General features: G+C 42.3%; 1 protein-coding gene across 1 annotated transcript; it reads left to right on the top strand.

Annotated features, from left to right (window-relative positions):
• Nucleotides 1–12,805: 12,805 nt before the first annotated feature.
• LOC119651856 (GILT-like protein 2) lies at nucleotides 12,806–25,294 on the top strand. Its single transcript, XM_038055658.1, has 5 exons — nucleotides 12,806–12,966; nucleotides 13,027–13,173; nucleotides 18,055–18,222; nucleotides 24,787–24,927; nucleotides 25,123–25,294. Exons 1-5 carry the CDS (start codon nucleotides 12,886–12,888, stop codon nucleotides 25,225–25,227), a joined length of 642 nt encoding a protein of 213 aa, XP_037911586.1. The 5' UTR covers nucleotides 12,806–12,885; the 3' UTR covers nucleotides 25,228–25,294.
• Nucleotides 25,295–26,332: the final 1,038 nt, after the last annotated feature.

Raw genomic sequence — 26,332 nt, 5'->3', positions numbered from 1 at the left:
CTTGGACAGATTTGAGAAGGTGATGCTTGATCTTTTTAATGCGGTAGAGGTCGATTGTTGGTTGTACAGTGTAGTGAGGTTACTACGTTCTATTCTTTGTGCGTGTCTTGTGATCATCGTATCTTTGGTGGTGCTGCTCTTTCTTGCAGTGCCCATAATGTAGTGTTTTTCGCTCTCGTAGTCATCCTCTGTGAGTGGGATTGTTAGAAGGCGGTGGATCATTGTGCCATAGGCTGCCCTTTTTTGCTTGCAACTATGAAACGAAGTGACCGGGATTATCCGCTGGGTGCTATTGGGTATCCTGTAAATAGAGAAGGAAAGTTGTCCGTTGTGACGTTTGATTAATATATCTAAGAAAGGCAATTGGTTGTTAACTTCGATCTTATGAGTGAAGGTTATTTTTGGTTGTAGCGTGTTGTTGTTACTTGTTTCTAGGATTGTTGCCAAAATGTCATCCACGTACCTCAACCATATATTTGGCAGTAATCTATCCTGCTCTATTTTCTCCTCCAGTGATGTTATAAAGATTTCACTTAGGGGTGGGGAGAGAGGATTGCCCATCGCTACACCTGAGGTTGTCTTGAAATATTTTCCCCAGAATGTGAACTAAATTTCATGCAGAGAGAAGCCAACAATCGCATGTTGTTTTGCTTTTCTGCTCCATTCTGGTGTCCAACAAAACCGTAGTAGCCACAGGCGTGCTAGGAAATAAAGCTTTGACATCAAATGACACTAGGCGCTCATTATCCGCTAAAGCCCCCACTATATTCAATCTTTAAATCAATTCTTTCGAATTTTTGGCAGATTGTTTCCCGTTGGTAGACCCCAATTTTTGGTATTCCATAACCAACCACTTCGCAATGCTACAAGTAAGGGAATTAGAATCGGCAATAATCTCCCTCATCTCATTGCCTGCTTTGAGTATTTTTGGTTGGCATCGGATGCTGGGTAAAGAGAAGTTTGGGATCCGGAGCAGGGCTGGGTTATCAACAACTCAAGAGCATTTTTTTAGGGCCTACTCTACTCGTTTTATGGTTGCTGGTAACGGGTCATTCCTTAATTGAAAGTAGTTTCCTCCAGTCAACTTTTCCATTCCTAGGTTGTCGTAGTGTTGTTTATCCATAATTACAATCGCATTACCTTTGGCTGCTTTTAGGTAGTATACCGGCTGCTCTCTTATGATATTGGTTTCGCGCCGGTTAGCAGGCTTTGGAATCTTAGCTTGGTTAGCAATGCTGGATTTACTCCTTCGCTTCGTTGCCTATGAATTTTATGGCTCCTTCCACATCTACAACAACGCATTCAACTGGCAGGTCTGTCTTTACGGCTTAGATCCAGTCCTTGTTTAGCAGATCCATTCCTTCATTGCTGGAACTAATAGATGACTTATTAATAACCTGATTAGCAATAGTACTTACCATTGGTTTTTCCTGTCTAGTGCGTCGCGAGTTCTTTATCAACAGGTTGAGTTCCTTCCTTAGCAATGTCTGTTGTCGTTCCTTTTCACATTCGTAACCCCGTTGAATTTTTAAGAAGGTAGATTCCGTACAGCTGTTTGTTGCAGCTAATTGCAAGTGTGCATTATATCCCTTCAGTGTGGTATATGCTAATTTTGCACGCAGCTTTTTTTACACTAGACCTAATTAAGGTTTCCTCCACTTATATATAATAGTAAGATTAGAGGCTAGACTTAAGCCTGACTTAATACTAACTATATACATGGGACTTGGGCGTGACCCCATACTTCAAGCATAATTTGAGATATTTGATGTCTTTGCCAAGTGCAGCTATGTTTTTTAAGGTTTTGTGTAAACACAAAACCTTATTAAAATCGGTTTACTGTCTGTCTGTCTGTCTGTCTTTTTTTTTTTTTTTTTTTTTTTGTTGAGGAGGTGGAAATCTTCAAAAAGACACTGGTCTGGACACACCAGCGTGTGGGATTTTTACCCACTAAAACCACCCCCGACTCCCTCCCTGCCCCGCGGAACCACCATAAGGTATTACATCACGGGGCGGAGTCAGCTCACTCTAGCTTTGTCACCTTTCTTCTATACGCGGCGCACGTGACCGCGTTTTTCTCCTCTCCTCTGCTTTTCGCAGTTTATTTTGGATAGATGCGATCATGGAGTTAACCGCATCCCAATTCTCTTGATGTGCTAGCATTTTCGGCACCAGATTTTCTGGTACCAGCACCTCCCCTAGAGTCTCCTCTAGATTCCTCCTTTCTTCCACAAATCTCGGACAGTGGAAGAATACATGGTCTGGGTCCTCTGGGACTCCATTGCAATTTGGACAATCGGGTGAGGTCTCCAATTTAAACCTGTGAAGGTATTGGAGATATCCTCCGTGCCCCGTGAGAAACTGGGTGAGATTATAATTAATCTCACCGTGTCGTCTCTGCAACCACTCCTTGATGGCAGGAATGAGCCTGTGCGTCCACCGGCCCTTTCCCGAGCGTTCCCACCGCTCTTGCCATCTATTTATGGATCTCTCCCTTTCAGTCTTCCTCGTCCGCGATGAGGAAGAGGTTGGCTTTGCATTGTATATGTTCGCCATCTCGTCTGCCAAGATGTCAATCGGCATCATTCCAGAGATGACGAATGCTGCATCATCTGAGACAGTCCTGAAGGCAGAGCATACCCTCAGGGCTGTCCTCCTGTAGACTGAACTCAGTTTGGTAGCGTTCCCTGACATCCACAACGCCTCCCTCCAAACTGGGGTTGCATAGAGCATGATCGAGGTCACCACCCTGGCTATAAGCAACCTAGAGGTATGCCGTGGCCCTCCAATGTTCGGCATCATCCTTGCCAGGGCCATACTTGCAGTGGATGATTTGTCGCAAACATACCGCACATGTTGCTTATAGCTAAGCTTCCTGTCTATCACCACTCCCAAGTATTTGATGGTCGGCTTGGAAGTGACGATATGATTCCCGATTCTAATACAGGCGTAATCTCTCTTCCGGCGCTTAGTGATGAGGACCGCTTCCGTTTTTTCCTCCGCAAGTGTCAGACCAGAGCTCTTTAGCCAACTTTTAACAGCACCGATTGCCTCACTTGAGTATAGCTCAGCATCTTCGAGATGCTTTGCGACAACAACCAGCGCTATGTCGTCAGCGTAACCCACCACTGTGGCTTCCCCCGGAAGGGGAAGATTAAATACATCGTTGTACATGATGTTCCACAGTAGTGGGCCCAATACGGAGCCCTGCGGGACACCCGCGGAAACAACGTACTCCTGGGGTCCGTCATCGGTGTCATACCAGAGCCTCCTTTCAGTTAAATAACTATCGACGATAGCAGCGAGATAGGCGGGAATACCAACCTTCGCTAAAGATTTCCGTATTAGATTCCAATTGGCCGAATTGAATGCGTTTTTCACATCCAGGGTTACTACCACGCAATATTTGCTGGTACTACCCTTTCCGTGAATTGCATCTTCGGCCAAGCCAGTAACCAATTTGATGGCATCAATGGTTGATCTGGCTTTACGGAATCCATACTGCCGATCCGAAAGGCCGCCTTGGCTCTCAACAACCGGGAGTAATCTATTGTAGATTACCCGCTCTAGCATTTTCCCCACCGTGTCCAGGAGACATATGGGTCGATATGACGATGGTTCACCTGGAGGTTTACTTGGTTTAGGCAGAAGTACCAACTTCTGCCGCTTCCATGCCACTGGAAATATCCCCTCGGACATGCACGCTTCGAACAACTCAGCGAACATGTCCGGTCTGGATTTCACGGCAAGCTTAAGGGCCTTATTCGGTACTCCATCCAGGCCCGGCGCTTTGTTGTCTCCTATTCTACCGCAGATATCCAACAGCTCGTCTCTGGTGACTGGCGGAATTGCCGCCACATTCAGAGGTGGTTGGAATGTGTCGGTGCTCTCCTCTTGCTGGGGGAATAACCCCTGGATGATTTTTAGCAAGAGGGTGGGGCACGTGATCTGCGGAGATGAACGGCCTCTGAATCGTCCCATCACGATTCTGTAGGCATTCCCCCACGGGTTTATGTTCGCTTCTGAGCAGAGCTCCTTAAAGCACTCCCTCTTGCTTCGCTGGATGGCGAGCTTGAGGTTTTTGCGGGCTGCCTTATAGGCGCTCTCCTTTTGTCCCTGTTCGACTCTACCTACCGCCCTCTGAGCCGCTCTTCTGGCTCGGTGGCAGGCTGATCGAAGGCCGGTCAGTTGATCATTCCACCAGTAGTTTGGTCTTCTACTGGGGAATGAACACCTTCTAGGCATGGACGCGTCACACGCTTTGGCAATGCATTGAGCCAGATGGACGGCTCTTTCCGTAGAGGTGCCTGCTTTATCAGGCTGATCTAACCACACCTCTATGAAGGTCTCCTCATCCAAAGATTTTGCAGACCAGCCTGAAATCTTTCTCGGTTTCGGGCATGATAGCTCTTTGGCCTGTGGCTCGACACATGTCTCAAAGAAGATTGCCTGGTGATCGCTGTGGGTGTAGCGTTCGCTGACGCACCAGGACACACCACGCGCCAGCGAAGGGCTGACAAAGGTCAGGTCTACAACCGAGCCTGACCCCCCTTTCTGGAAGGTGTTTACCGCACCTTCGTTGGCCAAAACTATGTCCATCTGCGCAAAAGCTTCTAATAAACTGCGCCCCCTAGCATTTGATTCCCTACTACCCCACTCTAGGGCCCAAGCATTGAAATCACCAGCAATCACCTTTGGACTACGTCCCCTTGCGTCGAGAACAAGATTATCAAGCATTTGCTCGAATTCAGACAGTGTCAAACTTGGCGGGGCGTAGCAGCTGTATACATATACACCACTTATTTTCGCCCACACGAAGCCACTGCCTGCTTGACTTGCAGTACATTGTATGGCCTGTCGACCGCAAGCCCATATCGCCGCTCCCCCAGTTGAATCTTTGACCCATATGCCACCGTGACGGTGTCTATACGGTTCGCTTATGATGGCGATTTCCATCTCAGATTCGAACGTGGTCTGCTCAAGTAAATCCTGAGCGACCCTGCAATGATTGAGGTTTATTTGGATAAACCTCATTTTCTCATTGCAGTGAGCGCCTTCCTAAATTCCGGACATTTACCACTTCCGGCAATATGCCGGTTATCTTGTCCCTCTTTTACTTCGCACAATAGGCATTTGGGGTCCCTATTGCACTCTCTGGCAATATGACCTTTCTCCCCACACCTTCTGCATCGATCGGATCGATCAATGCTGCTGGTGCATGCCTTCGCGAAGTGCCCAAACATAAGGCATTTAAAGCACCTCTTCAGTGAAATTTGTTCCCTTAAACGGCAAACAACCCATCCAATCCGAACCCTTCCGGCAGCCAACAACATCTGTGCCGCTTCCGCTGGTACTCGTATTGTGGCCGTTTGAGTACCACCATAGGCTTTTCGCAAGCCCACAACTGACTCCTCGGTGAGTTCTTTCAACTTGAATTGCTCCTTGAGAGCAGTACAAATTTCTTCTTTCGATGTTACTTCATCGAGATCCTTACATTGTATATAGATCTGATGTTTTTGGGCACGCACTGCGGCATTCTCCCCAAGTGAGTTTTTCACTTGAGTGCGAAAGTCATCAGTTTTGCCCACGCTGGATCTCTTCAGCTCGAACATGAGATCCCCTTTCTGGGTTCTTCGGATTCGGTTTACATTTCCGCTCAGATCTTTCAGGTCGGGATCCGCTTTGACCTTTTTGAGTATCTCCGCGTAGGACAGATTGCCCTTACTGGAGATAACAATTACATCTGGACGAGTTCGCACTTTTGCTTTTCGTTCCGCTTTTTTGTTGGGAACTTTAGTCCATCCATCGTTTTCGATGGTCTTGGGCTTCGCAACGCTGGTCGAGTTTCCTAGATTCGCTGTACGGTTTCCTCCTTCTGGCCTGTTGGTGTTGGTTTTCAGGATGTCCTGTCCCCCTTTTTTTCTCTTAGGCGCCTGCTGATTATTTACAGGATCCCCCTCTTTTTCACGTACTCGCTTATTTCGCTGGAATTGGATGGTAGTACGGTTAGGCGTCACTTGGGTCGCTTGTGATACTGTTGGCACAGCGGGGTTCGGCGTGTCCTTATTATTCTTTTCCTCCTGTGATCTATTGTAGAGCACTCTATATATTCTTTATGGCTTGGTGCACGTTGTGCTTGTCCTTGATAAACTCGGACAGCTCAACTATTTTTGCCCCAAGCTGGGTGAAGGGTAATTCCTCCAGATCAGGACTCTGTTCCCTATAAGTCCCGGCAGGGTTACCCCTTTTACACGGTCCTTCACTTTTGGCGTTTGTTGACCTTGCCTGTACTTTGTCCTTCATCGTCTTTGGCATTGGTGGAGATCTCAAAGTTGATGAGCTTCTTTTGAATGGATCCTTATCTTGTTCCTGGAGCACCTCTTGCTGTCGCGCATCTTGAACATATGCGGTGGGTGTTGTTACAGTTTTTGTCGTCCAACGATCCATCTTCAGTTCATCCTTGGTTGTTCTTGCTACTGGTGTTCTCGGTAAGGTCGTACTTCGCTTGAACACTTCCTTCTCCAGATCCAAATCACTTGTAACTTTATATGCCAAGGTGGCCAAGTTGTCCACCACCGAGGTACTGCGGTCGAGGGATATCGACGACCGGGAGCCCGCTTGCTCACTCCCAAAAGCCGCCGGTACTGGGGTTCCGAGCCCCTGCACCGTAAGTTTACTCCTTCTCTCGTCTTCCATGGTGGTTTTATGTTCTGGGTATCCTTCCCATAGCCATTTTGGTCCGCGCACCAGAGATGAGCAAACACTAGCCTATGCACAGTCAGAAAAGAAAAGTGCATGAACACATATTTACACATCAATAGGTATGCCCCTATCCGCCACCTGGGGTCGCGCCTGATGGGAGATCTGGCCACTCCTCACAGGTCTGTCTGTCTGTCTGTCTGTCTGTCTGTCCGTCTGTCTGTCTGTCTGTCTGTCTGTCTGTCTGTCTGTCCGTCACACGCATTTTTCTCGGAGACGGTTGCAGCGATTGACACCAAATTTGGTGGAAAGCTGGAAACTGTGAACGCTCACGCATACAGTGAATTACATCCTTTTACAACGAATTTAAGGGGGGTCCCCATACATGCAAAAGGGGGGTGTAAATTTTTTTTTTATCAAATATAGTCATGTGGGGTATCAAATTAAAGGTCTCAGTCAGTACTTTTCGAAGCTGGTCTTAGTTTTGAGATTTGTTGGAAAGGTGGGGAGTGCGGGGGGTTGAAAGTCATCATTCCTTTAAGGGGGCCATTCTCAGAAAGTACCAAACCGAAAAATCTGAAAAAAATCAAGAGGCTGCCACTATATGGTGCCTGGGCTCCGAAATACCTTCCACACTGATATCTGCACAAATAAAGTCAATAATAGTATATTACTATAATTTTTAGTAATTCGCTGCGGAACCCCCCTTAAATTCATGCTAGGACCACGAAATTTCGCAACAATATAGGGTATAACATAGAGCATGATCTTACCAAGTTTGGTGGAAATCGCACTATTACTAACAAAGTTATAATACGTCAAAGTTGTCGTTTCTTCGCAAATTCAAGACTATAAATGTCAATATCATCCGAAAGTGAAGATATTCCCACATAATATATGCATATATTACGTGCTACGTACTATGAAATACACAAAACCTTTAGTACCTGAAGCGTCCAGCTTCCGGTTTCCCGACTTGTTTGAATTTGAGTGGACTATTAAGAAAATGCAAGTTTTTATTATTTCAAATAATTTAATCGCTAGAAATACCGCACACATTATGGAGATTATAGCCTCTGAGACTGCCCACCCTCTATCTCGCTTGTGGGAAAATGCGTCTGCACTAGAGACTCCAGAGTGTTGCCAGAAGATTGAGTTCTGATGGCCCTCTTGCACATTTCTAGATAGTACTTACATGGATGCTAGTCTTTATGCGTGTAGAAATCTATTTGAAATCAAATGAGATCAAACAGATTTTCATATCATCATGGTGACAGTGGGAGCACCTTTTTACTGTAATTTATTGGCCACGAGATCCTGGAGATGATATTCCTTGATTTCTTTCAACTTCAACTATCGAATCCGGCTCATCATAGTGCGAGTGCTAACATGAGGGAATTAACGTCCCGTCGCTATATAATCGGTAAGCTCCAGAGTTTTGAAACAAGGCTACTTTTCCTTTTAAGGAAATGGTTTATCAATTATTGTAATATTTACTGAAACAATTCTTTCTTATAAAATGCACTGTAACTTTCCGTCAGTTGAGCACACCTTGTACTATATTTACCATCACAATGATTTTGTTTTTTAAAATTCTGGTAGTACACTTACCTGTCGCACTGTTTAGTGATATAAATGGCTTTTCGATAGACCTTATTCAAATAAATTTTTAGGATCTCTCAACAGCAAAGTGTTACAGAGATGGGTAGGATGCTGAGAAAACAGATATCAATGGCACGAAACGTTGAAGGGAACTATTCCGTTGGGATTGAAAGGGTTTTGTTCCACCTTCCGTTTTCTGATAGATAGCAACCGAGGACATTCAGACATCTAGTCTATGTAAGAAAAACAACCCTTTAATGGTGTAGTTATCTTCGGAATCATGTAGACATTGCAGACGTACACACACTAGTTTAGCGAGGAGGATCTGCTCCTTCTTTGCAGGAACTACCACTGTTCACCGCTTATACGTACATATGGAAATTACGTTCTACTGAAACATTACACGAGGAATCTCCAGTGGGTAATACTTTATGGAAAGTACAACGAAATGTATAAAAGTTTCTCCTAGTTTTGTAGGATTTTGAATAGGCTTGGGACGCGCGCAGCGGTGTACCTTAGTGTTCTCCGTAAAACTCTCGTAGCCGCCATTTATTCTTATCAATGGATTGAGATATGCCCTTGCCTTGAAATAGGACTGCAACTGTTAAGTGCATTCCTCTATGTTTCCGCAGGTGGTCTTATTCATGTTACGAACATTATTTTTATGGTGTAAGTATTTATAGTGGTTGGTGGGTCCCATTATGAACTTTCATTCTTCTAGTTGCGGAATATTCAAATTGAAAATATTTTATGGCATACTGGCAGCTATGTCTTTCAAAATTCAGCTCCCTGTTGAATTGCGGCCAAGAAATTGTGTTTCTGAAAGGTATTCGGGTATGAACAGAAGTAACAAATATGTGACGAATTCCTGCAATTCAAAATTTGTAAATTTAATAATGCAAGAATATATGACATTTGCCAACATATTGAATTCTTTCCTCAGGTATTTAAATCCCTAGTATTTATTATATACACAAGGAATGCTAACCTTGACTGAGCTGACAAGTTTGTGGATTGAATTTTCAGATTCAGTTTGTATACAGAAGTTTTACTTTTCTCCTACTTAACACCCTTCAACACCTCCATGACGCTCCTTTCAATTCCATAATTCCCATCCCAACATCTACTTATTGTAAAACATTAATTTTGAAAGATTTAAGAATTTAAAAATTAGGATTCTATTTAGCAAAGTCTTTCACCTTTTAGTTTCCCACAGGATCCTAGAATTCGTTTAAATATTTTAAAGTTAATATAGATATTTTCTAACATTCCAAAAACGATCATTAACCTTTTTTGTTTTGTTGTTTGTACCTAGATTTAATCATATAGCAATATGCAGTATGCGTAATTGTTGTTGATTTTTGTTTGCCCTCTGAGTCCCGGCAGGCTAACAGGTCAAAACCCGATAACACCCACGAAGTACGCCAACAGGGCCAATGGCAGGCGCTAGGCCTATGTTGTCAGAAATCGCACTATCGTTATTGGCTGATCGGCAACATTTATTACAGTCATATTCTTTATCGTTTAGAAAAGCTTGCAATCACTTTAGTGTCACAGCCTACTCGAACAGGCTGGAGATGTGTTGACACGTCACTGAAGTTTTTTTAGTCGTTGGTGTTATACGTTTACTTTGTATAGTTGTTATTTGTGTATTAGGTAATGCATTAGTCGTTATGTATTAGGTTGCGGAATGGTTAGCTATTCGTTAATTGTGATTAGGTGTTCAGTACTAGATGCTCGAAGAAAAACTTGAAAAGTTGCTCGGCAATAAATAAGTTAAGTTAACGAGAAATGGAGTAGGCGTTATCAAAAACAAAACTGATAAACAAAAGCAGAACGTTGGAGCATAGGGCAGCGAAAAATAAACCCACGCCAAAAGAGGGAATCAACAAACCCGTGGGAAATGCTATAATTTGACTTTTACCTCTCTAACAAAATAAAGGAGGTCATCAATCACACAGGAGTCCCTGCTCCTGAAAATTCATTTAGGATTTAAATACTTCTTGTACCATTTACTTTTAACACGAACGATGGATTCCCAAACCGTACAAGAGTTACATTTATCAGATTTTATGTTGTCAAACATCTTGAGAAAAACTTTATTATAGTAATGATAAGTTTGAAATGGTAAGCGTTCGTGAAGCTTCCGGTTTAGTTATAGTCAAATCCGGGTGGATATTCGCGAAAAAAGTCCTTTAACTCGTGATTTCATAAGAAATTCATATTCCCACTCTTTATAAAAAATGCTCTTGAATTGTTTTAAGAACATCCTCATGGGAGTGTTCAACTACCCTAGTAGATCCCTACCCCAGGGCTTTTTTGGCTTCAACATGGGCCAGTTCATTAAGCGGGTGGCCAACATGCACCGGACACCATAAAATTTTGAGTGAAATAAAAACAGTATCGTAGGCAAGGGAGTGGATTTTGTTAACCAGGTGATGCGATGGTGGTGCTTGTTTGAGTAATCTATAGGTATGAAGAGAGTCAGTAATGATAACTACCTTCTTCATACATATCCTAAGAGCCATTTTCATGGTCTGATATACGGCAAAGAATTCAGCAGCTAAGACCGTGGTGATCTTTAAGGGAAAGTCTGAGCTCTGGGTCCTTTCGAAATTTCTATTTCGAGAGACTCGCGCGAATTCGCTGAGCTTTCAGGTTCCGGCGCGTACCCACGTAAAGGGTATGTGAAGTTTTGTATCATGACACGTGAGGGACCGGGGTGTCTTAGGATCCTCCTCCCCGCTGGTTTCTTCCTCCCGACATTTTTGGGTCACAATGGTATTATTCACAAAAAGGAGAAAACTGGATGGGCTTTGCCTCCCTGAGATGAGAGGTACTACCCTTCAACTCTACGAACAAGTGAAATATTTAGGAGTCACTCTAGATAAAAAGCTTCTTTGGAACAAACACGTAGAAGTGAAGGTGAAACGAGCTCTCACAGCTTATGGGCTGTGCAGACGGACCTTTGCCTCGAGATGGGGACTCAGGCCTCATGTGGTAATGTGAATATATGTTACTATCAACAGACCGATGTTCGCTTATGCATCTGTAGTGTGGTGGGTTAAGGTGAGACAAAAAGGTTTTTACCGCATATCTTTATAGAGAGCACTGCAATGAGAGAAGCTCATAGAATAATTCGATTAGATTTAAGGGGAAACAATGGACGTGGGGGCCACAGAGCATTGGAAGAGTTACTAGAAGCACTGAATCTGGTTTTTACAATGCCTTCCGATTCTCGTGTCCCATACATCTGTTAAGTAGAAGATATGAAGTTACCCTGACGCGTAGAGAGAACTGGGAAGTCCTAGAAGAGTACGTGGCGGTATATATGGAAGTCTTCTACACCGATGGCTCAAACACAGAACAGGGTTCTGGAGCCGGAGTGTACCTCTCAAACAAAAACGAATTTTGGCAATTGTAGCACTGCACTTCTTGAATAGGCTTGACTTTCTCAAGCGAAATTTTTTGGGGGACTATATAGTTCACCTTGAATGCTTCATTGAGCTCTTGAGAGGGCTCGAAGGTAGCCATGAACAGCCCTGTTTGCAACTTCATCGGAAGCGTCGGGTTCGCTTTTCACCTTCAAGTGCCGATACTCTTCATTGAGCTCCTGCATCATGTCGGGCGTGTCTGTCTCTCTGTAGAGACCATGGATTACTAAGGACTGAGTCCTTAAAGTTGATGGGCTACTAGTTGTGGTTTGAAATAATAAAAACTTGTTGTTTCTTTTTCGTTGGTGTGAATATTCAAAAGTTCTTATTATTTCAAAAATGAGTAATCGTTGGAAACACCGCATAATTTCACACAGATACTAGTTGTGGCATGTAGCCCCTCTTCTTTGCTGAGTTTGAAGATCGTTACATGATCTGTAACGCTTTGCACGAAGATAGTTCCTTGTGAAGTTGCTTGGCAGTCCTCGATAAGCTTCAGTTCCTGGTGTCTGTCCGCTTCGAGAATTCGGAGCGAACTGGTGATTCGGAGCATAACTCCTTCGCAAGTTTCAAATTCACCTCTTCCCCCTCTGCCCGTTGCGCCAGCCATTATGCGCGAATTTTTTTGTCGCACAACTCCCATCGCGGTCCAACATGTGTAATGATTTTTCGTCATCATGAAATTTAAAAAAATGCGCTGGGAGTTAAATCTCCTGTGTATAGTCATCTTATCACAAAGCAATGGAGAAGTAATAAAGAAGTTAGTAATAATAGTAAATAGTAAATAACGAAACACCAAATAATTATTACAAATATTGTGTTCCTTTTATAAAAAATGTTTAGTAACGAAATTCATTCTTTAGTGGAAATTTTAAGTTCATGATGATGTGGTTTGACTCTTTTATTAGATCCCTATTCCAAATATCTGCCTTTTATTCGGTAAAAGTTTACAACATGTGTATGTACATTAATTCTTAGTCAGTACTATGGTGCTGAATGAATCTTATTCCGCACTTATTGATAAAGTCGGCTAACAAACGATTAGCAGTCTATTCAACTGGATTCATGTACACGAAAGATTACGCCAGTATCTCAGAAATATTTGACTCAAAATCACTGCAAAGTGAGACACTGGAAGTGAAAGTTCAAAATGAAGTGCCTTCTACTTGGTGTTTTTGTAGCATTTTCGGGATTCGTTTGGGGTAATCAGACAATTGCAAAAGGATTGGAAGTTGAGTTCTCAAGAAATAGTTTTTCAACCTATTAATTCTTTTTAACGATTATTTCACAGGTTTCTAAGTTGAAAGTCCAAATCTATTACGAATCACTATGTCCGGACTGTATTCAGTTTTTTAAGAAACAGTTGCAGAAGTCGATGAGAGAAAAAGATAGATTACCCTACACCGACCTTGAATTGGTTCCTTTTGGATTTGCGAAGGTAACTTTCATATTATTGCTATTGTGTTCTGAGATGATAAGTGAAACCAAATTGTCTGTTATGGGATAAGTGGCACCTGAGGGAACAGAAGCTTTATACTATTATAGAAATGCATTAGGGGAATTCCCGCAAGCTGATATGACCTATCTGGTTAGTCATTATTATATCAAAGAAGAAATTGATTTTTTTGTAAGAAGAGTTATTTGTTAGTGAGTGCTTGCCTGGAGAAGTGTTGTCGAGTTAATGATGACATACGTAGTTCAAGGGCTGGCCAGATAGATAGATCTAAACAGATCTAAAGGGGGCCCATTACAATGACACTTTCAGTTCAGTTTTATTTGATGAGCCATATCTCAAATAATGTTTCAACGATAAAGGTTGAATTTCCGTCATGGCGAAGCTTGCATTTTCAGTTTTGCTCTAGAGGGAGAGACGATGTTGAGGGTATGCGGAAGTAGGAGGTGTCGCCCCTGTTGAAATTTCGTAGCGGTCTTTCTTTCTCAACCAGTTACAGCAACCCAAAAAGGGGCTATTTTCATATCACGAAACTTCTCCTAAAAATAACATCGTGAGTTGTGTTAATGCCCTACCGTACGATGTATTACCGACAGCTCTACGCCTTAATTTCAAGGTCGTAATCCAAATTTTAAAGTAGATGTACACACTAGTACTAGCAAAAACCTCTTCATTATTTTGCATCCTCCAATGTTGGGTACCATAACAGTTAGTGCACCTATAACCGCTGGAGGAATAATAATCCATAATCTAGCATAACACGAAGGTCCCGCATGAAACTTGAATTCTTTCTTCAACTTCGAAAACTTCCTTTCTATACTGGAATGGAACAATGGGAGGTACCGTGGTCAAAATTGCACTCGACCGAGGGGTTGAGTTTAATATTCAATCACAGCTGGGCCGACTGCTTTTCGACATCCAATCTACAATGCAGATCGCTTTACAAGCAATGACACTTAAATCACGACCTTCCATTTTATTGCTACTACGGTGGGAAGAGGACGGTGGTTAATTTTACCAAAGGCGGTATGGTTCGAGAACAATCAGTGTGATTTCATTGGATTTGAAAGTGGCTGTCAAGTCAAGTGACGGTCAAAGGGTAGTATAGGTCCCACGGTGAAACGTGGATTGGTATCCACGATGGAGCATAAAAACTGGGAACTGCCTGCTGAACCAACACCAACAGCTCTACTACCAAACTCTATCTTCACCTCTACGTGGTGATCGCTCGGAGTTTTTTCTTCATGAAAAACCTTCCCAAGTATGATATCAAAATCATACCTGGAAATTCCAACAGTCAAGTAGGGGCGGAGCCCCTATTCAGGGGATACGTCGGCTTCCATGGCTAACATAGGGATACCAATGATAACGGACTGGAGATTATTCAGTTAGCAGTATCGCACGAAATGGAAGTGGAAGTACCTGGTTTGCGCGGAAAGCGGTTCACAAACATACGTGGGCCTCTGCAGACGGGACTACGTTTAACCAAATTGACCACGTGCTGATTGAACGCCCCCACCTTTCAGCCTTGATGAATGTCGGAATATATAGGGGCGACTCGGACCACTATCTCGTTGGCATGGTGCTCCGAGCTCGAATTACGAAACCACCTACAATTCCTTCTGACAATCAGGTGGGAGTGAATACTGAAGCCATTGACAACACATCCTTCCGCAATACTTATAAGGGAGAAATGGATCCCGCATTAACCGCAGTCAACAGAAATTCTGGAGGTGAAGCATCAACAAATGGTCTTCATAACCATCTGAAGAACGTTATCATTGATACGGCCACAAAGATACTTGGCCCCAGTCGCAAGAAAAGTCGGAACGGCTGGATTGACAATGAATGTAAGCTAGCAACGGAACGGAAGAATGACACATATCGAGTAATGTTGCATTCTCAAAGAACGCGGGTACGCGCAGAGACTTATCACCAACTTCATCGAGCGGAGAAGCGACTTCACAGACGGAAAAAGGAAGCCAACAAATCTGGAAACTCGAAAAGGACAGGGAGCAACCGCACCAGGCGCGGAAGTTTTACCAACAAGTCAGAAGAATGAAGCATTAATAAACCTCCGTGCTCATCCTGCCGAGACAAAGAGGGAAATCTGATTTCCGACAGAATGGGCACATTGGAGCGATGGGTTGAGTATTTTGATGAACTGCTCAACAACCAAAATATCGCCGAGTTGGAGGTCCCGCCAACTGAAGACGACGGACAAATGCTGCCACCATTAAGCATAGAAGAAACAGTCCGTGCAATCCACCGGCTTAAAAACCATAAGTCGTCAGGAGCCGATGAAATTATAGCCGAATTGGTTAAATATGGAGGTGACCAACTACACCAAGTGGTTCATCAACTGATGCTCAAGATGTGGGACAGAGAATCAATGCCTGAGGACTGGCAAAGAAGCATTATCTGTCTCATACATAAAAAGGGGGATATAACACAGTGCAGCAATTATAGAGGTATCACGTTGCTGAGTACCATCTATAACATACTCCCCTCTATCTTGCCAGGCCGGTTGCATACACGCAACTACGCTAAGAACATTATTACCCCATATTTAAGAGGCTTTACTCCAGGGAAATCAGTAGCAGATTTTCTCTCTGCGACAAGCGATGGAAAAGCTCTTGGAATATGACCATCAGTTGCACGATCTTTTCATCGAATTTAAAGCCGCCTATGACAGCATAGCCAGGGTAAAACTGTACACAGCCATGAGAGAATTTGGATCCTGACGAAATAGATAAGACTGACTAGGCTGACCCTGACCAATGTGCGAGGGCAGATAAAAGCAGCAGGATCACTCTTGAGAACATTCAACATCAAGAAAGGTCTAAGACAAGCGGATGCGCTGTCATGCGTCCTCTTTAACTTGACCGTGGAGGAAGTGATTCGCGATGCCGACGCAAATGCGGGAGGCACCATCCTCTTCAAGTCCACCCAACTACTGGTCTACGCTGGCAATATGGACATCATAGGAAGAACAACCCGAGGTGTACAGTCTACCTTCGTCCAGTTCGAGCAGGCGGCGAGAGACCTTGGGCTGCATATTAATGAAGGTAAGACGAAGTACATGGTGGCAACGACAGCTCCAAAACCAAAACCAAAAGCACGAACAACATCGAATCACACTGGTCAAACGAGATCAATGAAGATAGGAGACTACAACTTTGAGACCGTTGAAAAGTTCTCTTGTGTAGGGTCGAAAATCACAAGCGATAACAGATATGACTATGAAATCTACGCACGGTTGTTAGCTGCCAACAGAGCCTATTTCAGCTTACAAAAACTGTTTCGCTAGAAACGTCTCACGATAGGTCAAAGCTAAGACTATGATCTAGTCCTTATGTATTCCTCGCAGAGTTGGGTTCTTAGCAAAACGAACTGTGAACTCTTGGCCGCGTTCGAGAGAAGAATCTTCCGAAGAATTTTTAGCCCCTTACATCATGAGGATGGACGATTCTGTAGCTTGCATAACAGAGAAGTCTATGAGCGATACCACGACCGTCAGGTTGTGGATAAAATCCGGCTTAACAGGTTGCAGTGGGCGGTTCACTTAAACCGTATGGATGAGGATGATCCAGTGCGGAAAGTCTATAAGGGTAATATCTATTGCAGAAAAAGAAGACGAGTCAGACCCTGCCTGAGATAGACCTTGGCGCAAAACCGGGGTGTCTGGAGTTCCTTATTAAGGCGGGGCTAGACCGGATACCAATTGTTTCGCCGGTGATAATGGTGATGAAAGTGGTTGTGGATAAAAACAGTTGAGTTGTTTGAAATTTTTCCGAGCCAAGAATAGACATGCTTCTATTTGCTTGGGTGCTTGAAAAATCTGGGTTATGCTAGTCCATCTGGTGATAATCGAAGTTTGTGATGCAACGTGTATACCAGAGCGACGTGTGGAGATCGATTTTCACCTGATATCCCTTAGTCCTAACATTTTTTCGCAATAACGTAGGTTCTTGTTATCCGTGAAGAACTTATTTAGGCTCCTGTTTGAAACCACCAGCCTTAAGGAGGTCATCCCGTGTGAAGGCCGTTTTTTTTGTCTTTTTTTGAAAAATTATTTTGGAGGACTGGATATAGATAGAAACATGATTTTTTCACCATATGTTTATTGATATCTCTAGTATATATGATAAATTTTTTAGCTTGATATTGTAGCTAGTTTTCGGAATACGTGTCAATTTATGCACCCATCTCCAAAAAAAGGTGTTTTTCTGCTGCCACGCTGGAGGGCGCTGTGTTTATCTCAGGAAAAAAAAATAAACGGCGTTTTAATATGGACAATTTTCCACGGTCCGCAAACTAGGCTAATTAGAAAATATTAAAAGGTAAGTTTTTGGTGGGCTTTAAACTTAATTTTTTGAATTTTGGTGTTTTTTTACGGCTTTTTTTGTGAATAAAAAAACGACCTTTCCGAATGCAATTATCCTACTATAGTTTGCGGACCGTAGAAATATGTATTAAAGAAGTCGTGAAAATTTGATGATTTCTGATGATTTCTCCAACCCCACACACGGGATGACCCCCTTAAACTCCCCCAATATGCTACAGAATCCAGTAAGCATTTGCGGGCTTATTAGTTGTTTGTGCCTGACTGCCTATTTCATCCTCTACCGTCCTTGCAACTGTCCGTATCTTGTGTTTTATTGTTGCATTTTCAACGTTGCTTGGTCAATCGAGGGTATCTCGGCGTCATCTTCTCGATCGAGAAGCCCTGGCAATAGCTTTAGCACATCTTGGTAGTACAATGGTGACTGTTAACCACACAATAGCTCCATCGGATGATTGTTTGACACATATTCGTTATCATTTCTCTATATATTTTTTTTAAGAATTCACTTTTCAATTTAGATTGAACAAGATCCAGCCACTAATGACCTGGTTATTCGCTGCCAACACGGAGACAAAGAATGCAAGGTGAATGCCTTGCATGCGTGTGTTTTGGAGAATTCAGAACCGGAAGCCGCATTTTACGCTATTTCTTGTATGATGAGTAGTTATCCACCAAAAGTAAAGATGGTAAGAGCATGAAATGCACATATACGTTTCACACTATATATGATAGTATATAACAATTACGTAGCCAATTTTGTTGGAAATAATTAACCACAGAAATAATTTACTATGTTACATTTATCTTATTTTGATTATAATACAATGAAAATAATTCATAAGGCCCATGACACAATGCACTCTGGTAATGGAGTCAGTCATCTCATGTGTGATTGATTAAATGCTGTAATGCCCCATTCCACCATTGTACGTTATGATTTTAAAAATAGTGGTAGCAGAAGCGGCGGTTGTAATTAACCTAATTTGTAATTATATAAGTATTGACAGAAGATTTGAAAGTGGCTTCATTGTCGTGTCAGTGCAGCTGTGTACGCGGGCGGACGCACTTTTTGGTCGCGGTTCAAACCTTGAGCGAGTTAAGCAACAACACTTAGTATGTATTTGTTACACAGTTGTTTCTTTTAGTACTTCCGTACTGTGATATAAAAACAAGACTATTGTAATATCGAAACAAGATTGAGGTTCTTTCTCGGTCACCTCGTATTTATATTTCCTTAAAATTGTTTACTTAATATACATATGTTCCTTATCTTCTATGAAACTATCTAATACATAACACATATTAATATATGGCTCTTATCTACGTAAAATCCTTCTTATCTACGTAAAATCCTATCCTTTTATTAGGGTCATTCTGAGCAGCGAAGATGCATAAATGCATCTTCGTTTATTATTCAACAACAGGACATAGTGTGAAAGAAAACATTTGACCTGAGTCGGGTATGACGAGATATGGAAAATTATAAAGACCGAAATATTTATAAGGGTCGTACGGAGGAAAGAAGATGCGCAGATGCATCTTCGTTTATTATTATTTAGAACCAGGATTTATGCTGGTCGTTAAAAGATGCTGACGGTGCGGACGGTTCCATAACTGAGCGTAAGTGAATATTTGAGAAGTGCGATAGTGTGCGTGTGTACACGTGAACTATTTAAGTGACTATCTTGAACAGTATTAGTGAGAACGCACGTCGACAACAGTAATGTTGAAGCGCAATGTAGTCGATGGGCTACTATCGCCCCAGGAGCTGGATCCTAGCCCTAAAAGAGGATAGTTAGGAGGACGCTCGCTCTAGCGTTATCGAGAGCCCTCGGATGACTTACAGTAGTGGTTCTGAAATTGAGCCGGATATTTCAGAAGAGGAAAACGAGGTGGCTGAGCTGAGGCGGCAGGTCCATGATCTCACGAGAGTCAAGATGATGACGAGTCAATGTTGTGGTTGTTCAGCATTTCATCAAAGTACTCAGCCCATCGCTCCAATATGCCCATTTTGTCGGAAATTAGATTTCTCTCTTTGTCTCGGCATTATGAGCATCGATGTGTATAAGCCTTCATTCTGCTGGTTTGGTGGGAAAATGTCCGCGGATGGTGCGTTGTACTTCTCGAGTTCACAGACCTGGTGGTTCTCCCAAGCTCTTTTTTCGTCTGCGAAGCCGCTTTTCGGCTCGACGGAGTTTGTGACAGGCCTGTGGGTACACCGGATTTCTCTGAGAGTGCATTATTCCCCGGTATGCAGCATTCTCTCGTTCCCTTCCTAGTGTACATTCTTCGTCGAACCAGCCATTCCGACATTTCTTGCGGCTGGGGCCAAGTATGTTTGTAGCCAAATCAATCATAATGCTCTTCAGATAATTTTGAAGATTATTTGTTGATGCCACCTCCAGGAAATCTGTAAGGTGGGGTTATTTCAGCATCCATTTCTCCCTTATAAATGTTACGGAGGGCTTTGTTGTGCATGGTTTCAGTATTTACTCTCATCTGATTGTCAGATGAGATTGTAAGCGGAGTTGTAATTCGAGCCCGGAGCGCTATGACAAATAAATAGTGATCCGAGTATCTATATTGCGCCCCCCCCCCCCCTCCCCCACAATATTTTCTAACATCAACGCTGAGAGATGTCGGCGTTCAATCAACAAGGGCAATTTGGTTGGAAGTGATCCTGTCTGGAGAGGCCCACGAATGTTTGTGGACCGCTTTCCGCGCAAACCATTTACTTCTAAAAACCATTTCGTGCGATACTGTTAACTGAATAATCCGCATTCGCAATGTAATTCTTATGTAAGCTATGGGAGCCAACGTATCGCCTGAATACGGACTCCATTCCTACTTGGCTGTTGAAATCTCCAAATGTGATTTGGATATCAAACTTGGGACAGGCTTCGAGGCTCCGCTCAACTGCCGCGTAGAAAGTATCTTTTTCCAACTCTGCAGTCTCGTCTGTAGGGGCGTGAACGTTTATGAGGTTTACATTTCTAAATTTGCCTCTCAAACGCAGAGCGCATAGCCCTTCGCTTGTATTTTTAAATTCGATAATAGCAGGTTTCATTTTTTGCCTGAATAAGAAATCTACTCCGAGCACATGGTTTACTGGATGGCCGCTATAATATATGGCGTAGTGGCTCTTCTCCAGAAAGCCGGTATCTGTCCAGCGCATTTCTTGCGACGTACATTAGCATTATTTTGGGACAGGGTATCGGCTAGTTACTGAGAACTATTTGGTCTATACAGAGAGCGCACTTTCCATGAGAAAATGGGGAAATCGTTGTTCCGTTTTCGTTGTCGGGTTCGTCGTTGTAAAATCCCTCCTGTCCGAGGTTCTTTCGGTGACCTCGTAACTTTGGTTGGCAGCCCTACCCAACCCCAACGTGAAGGACCAGTTGATACAATTTGTGCTGTTTTTAGGCTCGGGAGCCTCGACTTCATTCTTCTCCGTCTGCAGGTTTTCGTTGTTGTTGGATCAGCAGGCTTTTCCCAGGTTTTATGCTAAATGGTGGGTACCATTAGACATTCGGTAATCTCACCCAGAGCTCTGCTAGACGTCCGATAAATTTATTTTACACCTCTGTTTTCCCATCTCTTAAAACAGCACAAATACGTTATTTCTTTTTGTTAGGAAACGGTGGTTTGATACGCTGGATGGGGATTTAAAAACCTCGAGATTGTATCCAGATCAGCCATTTGATAGAGCCATGGCGAAACCCATTACAACGCTGTGATCCCGCCTGTGAACGGGACAAAGGCTGAAGAAAAAGAAGAAGGAATTTCAAATAAATACAGATTAAGAATTAAAAAGGAAAATGCGTAAGAGTTCATATTCTATGCATAATTATTTCAGTAAAAAAACTGAACCTGTGAAAGAAATTCCTCTTCCCCGGTTTTTTGACGAATTGGTGTTTCCTAACTCTCCGCTAAAGATGACTGTTGCACTACAGCGAGGCAGCGCGCAATAACGAAATGAGTCCCTTCGGTGACAAATTATTCAATGGGGTTTACTGTCTGTCTGTCCGTCACACGTATTTTTCTCGGAGACGGTTGTAGCGATTGACACCAAATTTGGTAGAAAAGTGGGAACTACGAACGCTCACGCATATAGTGAGTTGCATCCTTTTACGTCGAATTAAAGGGGGTCCCCATACATGCAAAAGGAGTGTGTGAATCTTTTTCACCAAATATAGTCATATGGGGTCTTGGTTAGTTCTTTCGAGAGTGGAGTGCGGAGGGTTGAAAGTGATCATTTCTTTAACGGATCCACTCTCAGAAACTACTTAACCGGAAAATGTGAAAAAAGTCAAGAGGCAGCCACTGTTTGGTGCCTAGGCCCCAAAATACCTTCTATACCGATTCTTGCTCAAATAAATTCAATAATACTATAATTTTTAGTAATTGGCAGGAAAACCCCCCTTAAGTTCCTCCTAGAATTAAGAAATTTTGCAGTAATGTAGGCTATAGCATATATCATGATCTTACCAAATTTAGTGAAAATTGCACCATCACTAACAAAGTTATAATAGGTCAAAACTGTCGCTTTTACGCGAATTCTGGTGGAGTATTCTTTCCATCTCTTCAGTTGTTCATCATCATGGATGAGAAATCGACCTTTGAAGTCCTTCACAGGACCATCGAAATATTTCCAGCCACATGTAAGCTGTTTCGTGATGCTGTATGCAGTTCTGAAATCATTGCGATCTGCGGCATCTTCCGCTTCCCTGACCAGCGCAACGGCAAATTCTATCTTGACATATCGTAGACATCTTGAACTTCTCGGGATTTCGGTTGATTTCGGAGTTGGAGCGTGTCACGCCCGGCATCACTCGTCTTTAAACCTTTCCGTTGATCGATTCGCTTCCACGACTCTGCAATGAGTCAGATCTTATAACGCTCCTTTGGGGTGTGGCCGACGACCTGTGCAGCACCCGAGAAAAGAACATTTTTGATGGCGGCCCAATGCTCATCGATATTCTCAGGCGTCTTACTCAGTAGATCTACCGCTCGATCAACAAGAAAGCTCTCCCACTGTCCAGCGACAGCAGGGTTGCACAAGTGGTCGATGTTGAACTTATTATAGAAAGCCGCAACTAGCCAACCCTGCGAGAAGTGGCGGACGTATCATGCAAGCGAACGTAAGCGACCATCAGATGGTGATCACTTTCGAGGCCGATGTCAGCACCTCTCTTGTTGCGCATATCCAGAAGACAACTTCTAAATCTACTGCTGATGTAAAGTGGTCGATCTGATTGCTCATATGGCTCAGTTGAAATCCAACTGACTTTGTGGCAGGCCTTTCGATCGCGCAATGACGAGGCGGTGGAACTTGTAGAAATCCATGAACCTGCCACCATTAGCGTTGCTGTCGCCAAGACCGTGCCCCTCATCACATGATCGAACAATGTGTTGTCAGATCCCGCCTTGCCCTTCAGATTACATATCAAGATCAAAATGTCACCTTTAGGAAGCTTCCTCTTAGCCGCGTTTAATTGCTCGTAGAAAGCATTCTTCTCAATTACATCGGAAGTTTCCGTTAGTGCGGGGCATTGTGCAATTTTGATGCCCCTTATTTTGGACCGAAATCTAGCAGTGAGTAGTTTTTCAGAAACCGGCGCCTTGCGCACCCTCAAAACCAACCCTACACTGGATTCGCATCTGCTACCACTAGGCTTTCCAGATTACAAAAGCCCGTTCTTGAAAGAGGGAGAGGAGTACTCTCCAGAGTCCCATAATCTTACTTCGCTTAGGCCCAAAATATCCAGTTTGTATCGCAGGAATTTCCGCTCAGGTTGGAGAAAGCGAACATTCTGAGGACCATCACTATCGTTGTCGAGGAGCGTGTGCGCATTCCAGAAACCCATCATAGTCAGTTTTCAATAGCCAAAATTTGAGTGTATTAGAATAAATAACGCTACCGATAGTAGACTTCGCTTTAGATCTCAAATCCCTCTTCGATTTCATTTCGATGTAGCACTTGACATTTTGATATGATAATAGCTATTCATTTTTTCGGAATGCCAGTCCTGCTGTCGAAAGGCTTCTCGAAATCGATGGATACCAGGTCAAGCGGGGATCTGAATTTCACGCACTGTTTCAAAATGATCCATAGACTATTGATGTGGTCTATGCAGAAGGGTTTAGAGTGGAAACGAGGAGAAGGAATCTGTCTTTGGCATCTCAATCTTACTGGTCAAAGTTAAAGACACCTTCAAGGTTGACAATGCAGTTTACCTAGTGCTCTTAGCCAGGCTCTAGGTGGAGCTGGGAACCCGTAAAGGAACCGAATGAAGGTAGGGAATAGGGACTTTAATGAAAGTAGGTTCATTATATAATTTCGTAAGAGATCGTCTAGCTTTCACCCCAGATCTAAATTTTGTCTGATGGATGATCGGAAGAGTTTTCTTTAATGATATCCTCGTCTCTGTTTTCAGGCGACATTCAAAAGCCTTACATTTGGGAAACAGTATGCATTAAGTACCAGGGGCCAATTTAAAACCTATTCTTCCTTTAATGTTTTATAGTTTAGTTCCCCCTGAATGCAAGAAATTCTAGATAACTTTAGTTTCGTGTTACGACAACGAGACATGGACGATGAGCCACGCCCAGAAAGTAAAAAATCAGTGCTATTGAACGTCGAGAAGAATCTTAGCTTCACTGAGGGTCGACGGTGAATGGGGATTGAAATTTATATTCAGGGCTTGCTAAGAAAAGAGAGAGAATAATTAGAACGCAAAGAGAGAAGTAGGAATTTTCCGTCAATATCTCCGCTATAGTTAAGTGTTGATGAAATGGTTAGCATTTAGATGGGACACCATTTTAATTAATTTAGGTTATTTTATATAGTTCTTAATAAATTCTCATTAAAGAATGAAATAATCGCCAATTACATTTAAAATAACTGAGGAAAATTTATCTAATTGCATTGAAGGCTGGTCTGCCTGATTATTCGTTTTATGAAAATGTGCCATTAATTTATTTTTTAAAGTATGTTTTGTTATCTTTGTTTATTATCTGCATTACAATTTTTATTTTTATACCTAGATTGTAATTCTTTTCATAATTTCATGAACGGTATTATAGTGGTATGTACTTCAAAGGTGAATCGGGGGAATGTTTATTTTCCTACTTTTCTATAGGTTATTGTTTTTCACTGAGGTCGATCAGTGACTGTTTATCTTGCGCCAATGCAACCATAATTATGTAATAACAATTCTAAAAAGGACCTAATTCATTATTTTCTGCAGTGCGCAAAGAAATTCCATTTGAATTTGGAACCAATAGTAAAATGCTGTCGAGACCGCACTATTCCAGAGATATTGGATAAATACGGACGTGAAACAGCAGCGATTAATCCTCAGTCTGTTCCAGCTGTGGCTTTGGATGGTGTGAGTAAACTGGAATATAGATTAAAATTATTTGATTTTGATTGAGATAACTCAATCTTATGAGACTTCCCTCTGTAGTATTAAAATATAATATAATATTATAGAAGGTTGGATCACTTTTAATTTTTGTGATCAAAATTAAAATGAAATAATCACATATTTATACTGCTCTGAAAATCTGTTTTTTTATTTCAGATTTTTAAGCCAGATGAACAAGATCAGTTAACATCTGAATTCGACAAGATGTTTTGTAGGGCATACAAGGACAAGTTTGGAATTCAATTGGAAGATTGTGAATAATAACTGCTAGTTTTAACATTCCAACAATTTGATAAATAACAAAATAACACCTTTTTTACCAATGTAATATACAAGTGCATTTTTTTCATTCAAAACGTAGAGAAGGATAAATAATTAGAGAAATGAACAAATTCTACACATTTTTATTTTCTGAGAGTATACTTTGATGTTTTTAAAGTGTGCTCCTTTTTCGGTGGGAATTGACGCTGTTTATGTAGATGCAGTACAATCAGGCTAAGTCGGTTCTTTTCATCTCAGATCCCCGGGTAAGCAAGACCAGTTAAGGAAAATAAGAAGTCGGAATACCGGAGCTGGTTTTAAAATTTCAAAAATTCAGAATATTCATTCATATGTCTTCAAATTGTAACTCCACTTTTCATATGATGACGTCATACACGTCTTAGAGTGCAATAAATTCACGTGAAACGCAACAATAACTTCAATAACTTTGTTAATAACAGTTGTATTGCCTTTGAACTTTCCAGAATTATGTCTAATATTATCACTTATGCTGATGTCATTTTGTACTTCTAAAATTTTTGAGGGGGAGAGAGCGCTTTCGGATAAATTTCTAAAGTGTGCTAATATGCTATTATTAGCGTCATTTGAGCAGATATCGCAATGGGATGTATTTTGAGGCCTACATTTTGCATAGATCATCACTGTGATTTCTTCCTGGATAGGTTCTGAGAACGAGACCTGTTACACTTTTTGGGCACACATTTTGTGTGCTCATTCCATTGTGTTTCACTCAATATCAAAAATAAGCTCATTTTGGAATAGTACTAATGGAACCCTTCCATTTGATACCTCATATATGGGGAAATGCACCCCTCCGACTTCGGAAAAGGTCATCGGAAATTGTTAAAAGTGGCGAATAATGCCCTTCCATCCTTCTTAAGGCACCTGTTTATGTTTGACAAAAATACGACGACACGGTTCCTGATAGTCCCAGTTGCTGATATATGGTTTTACCCGGATTTCAAATTTGAAGGACCATGCAAAAAGACAGACAGACAAGATTATCATGCACTGAACAGCCGACAAATACCAAGTTCTGCACAAGGAAGGTTTCGCCTAACCCTATTATGGGAAAAATAGCTTT

This window comes from Hermetia illucens, chromosome 3 (genome assembly GCF_905115235.1).
Source record: "Hermetia illucens chromosome 3, iHerIll2.2.curated.20191125, whole genome shotgun sequence".
Taxonomy (NCBI): domain Eukaryota; kingdom Metazoa; phylum Arthropoda; class Insecta; order Diptera; family Stratiomyidae; genus Hermetia; species Hermetia illucens.
This window is presented reverse-complemented; position numbering and strand designations above follow the sequence as displayed.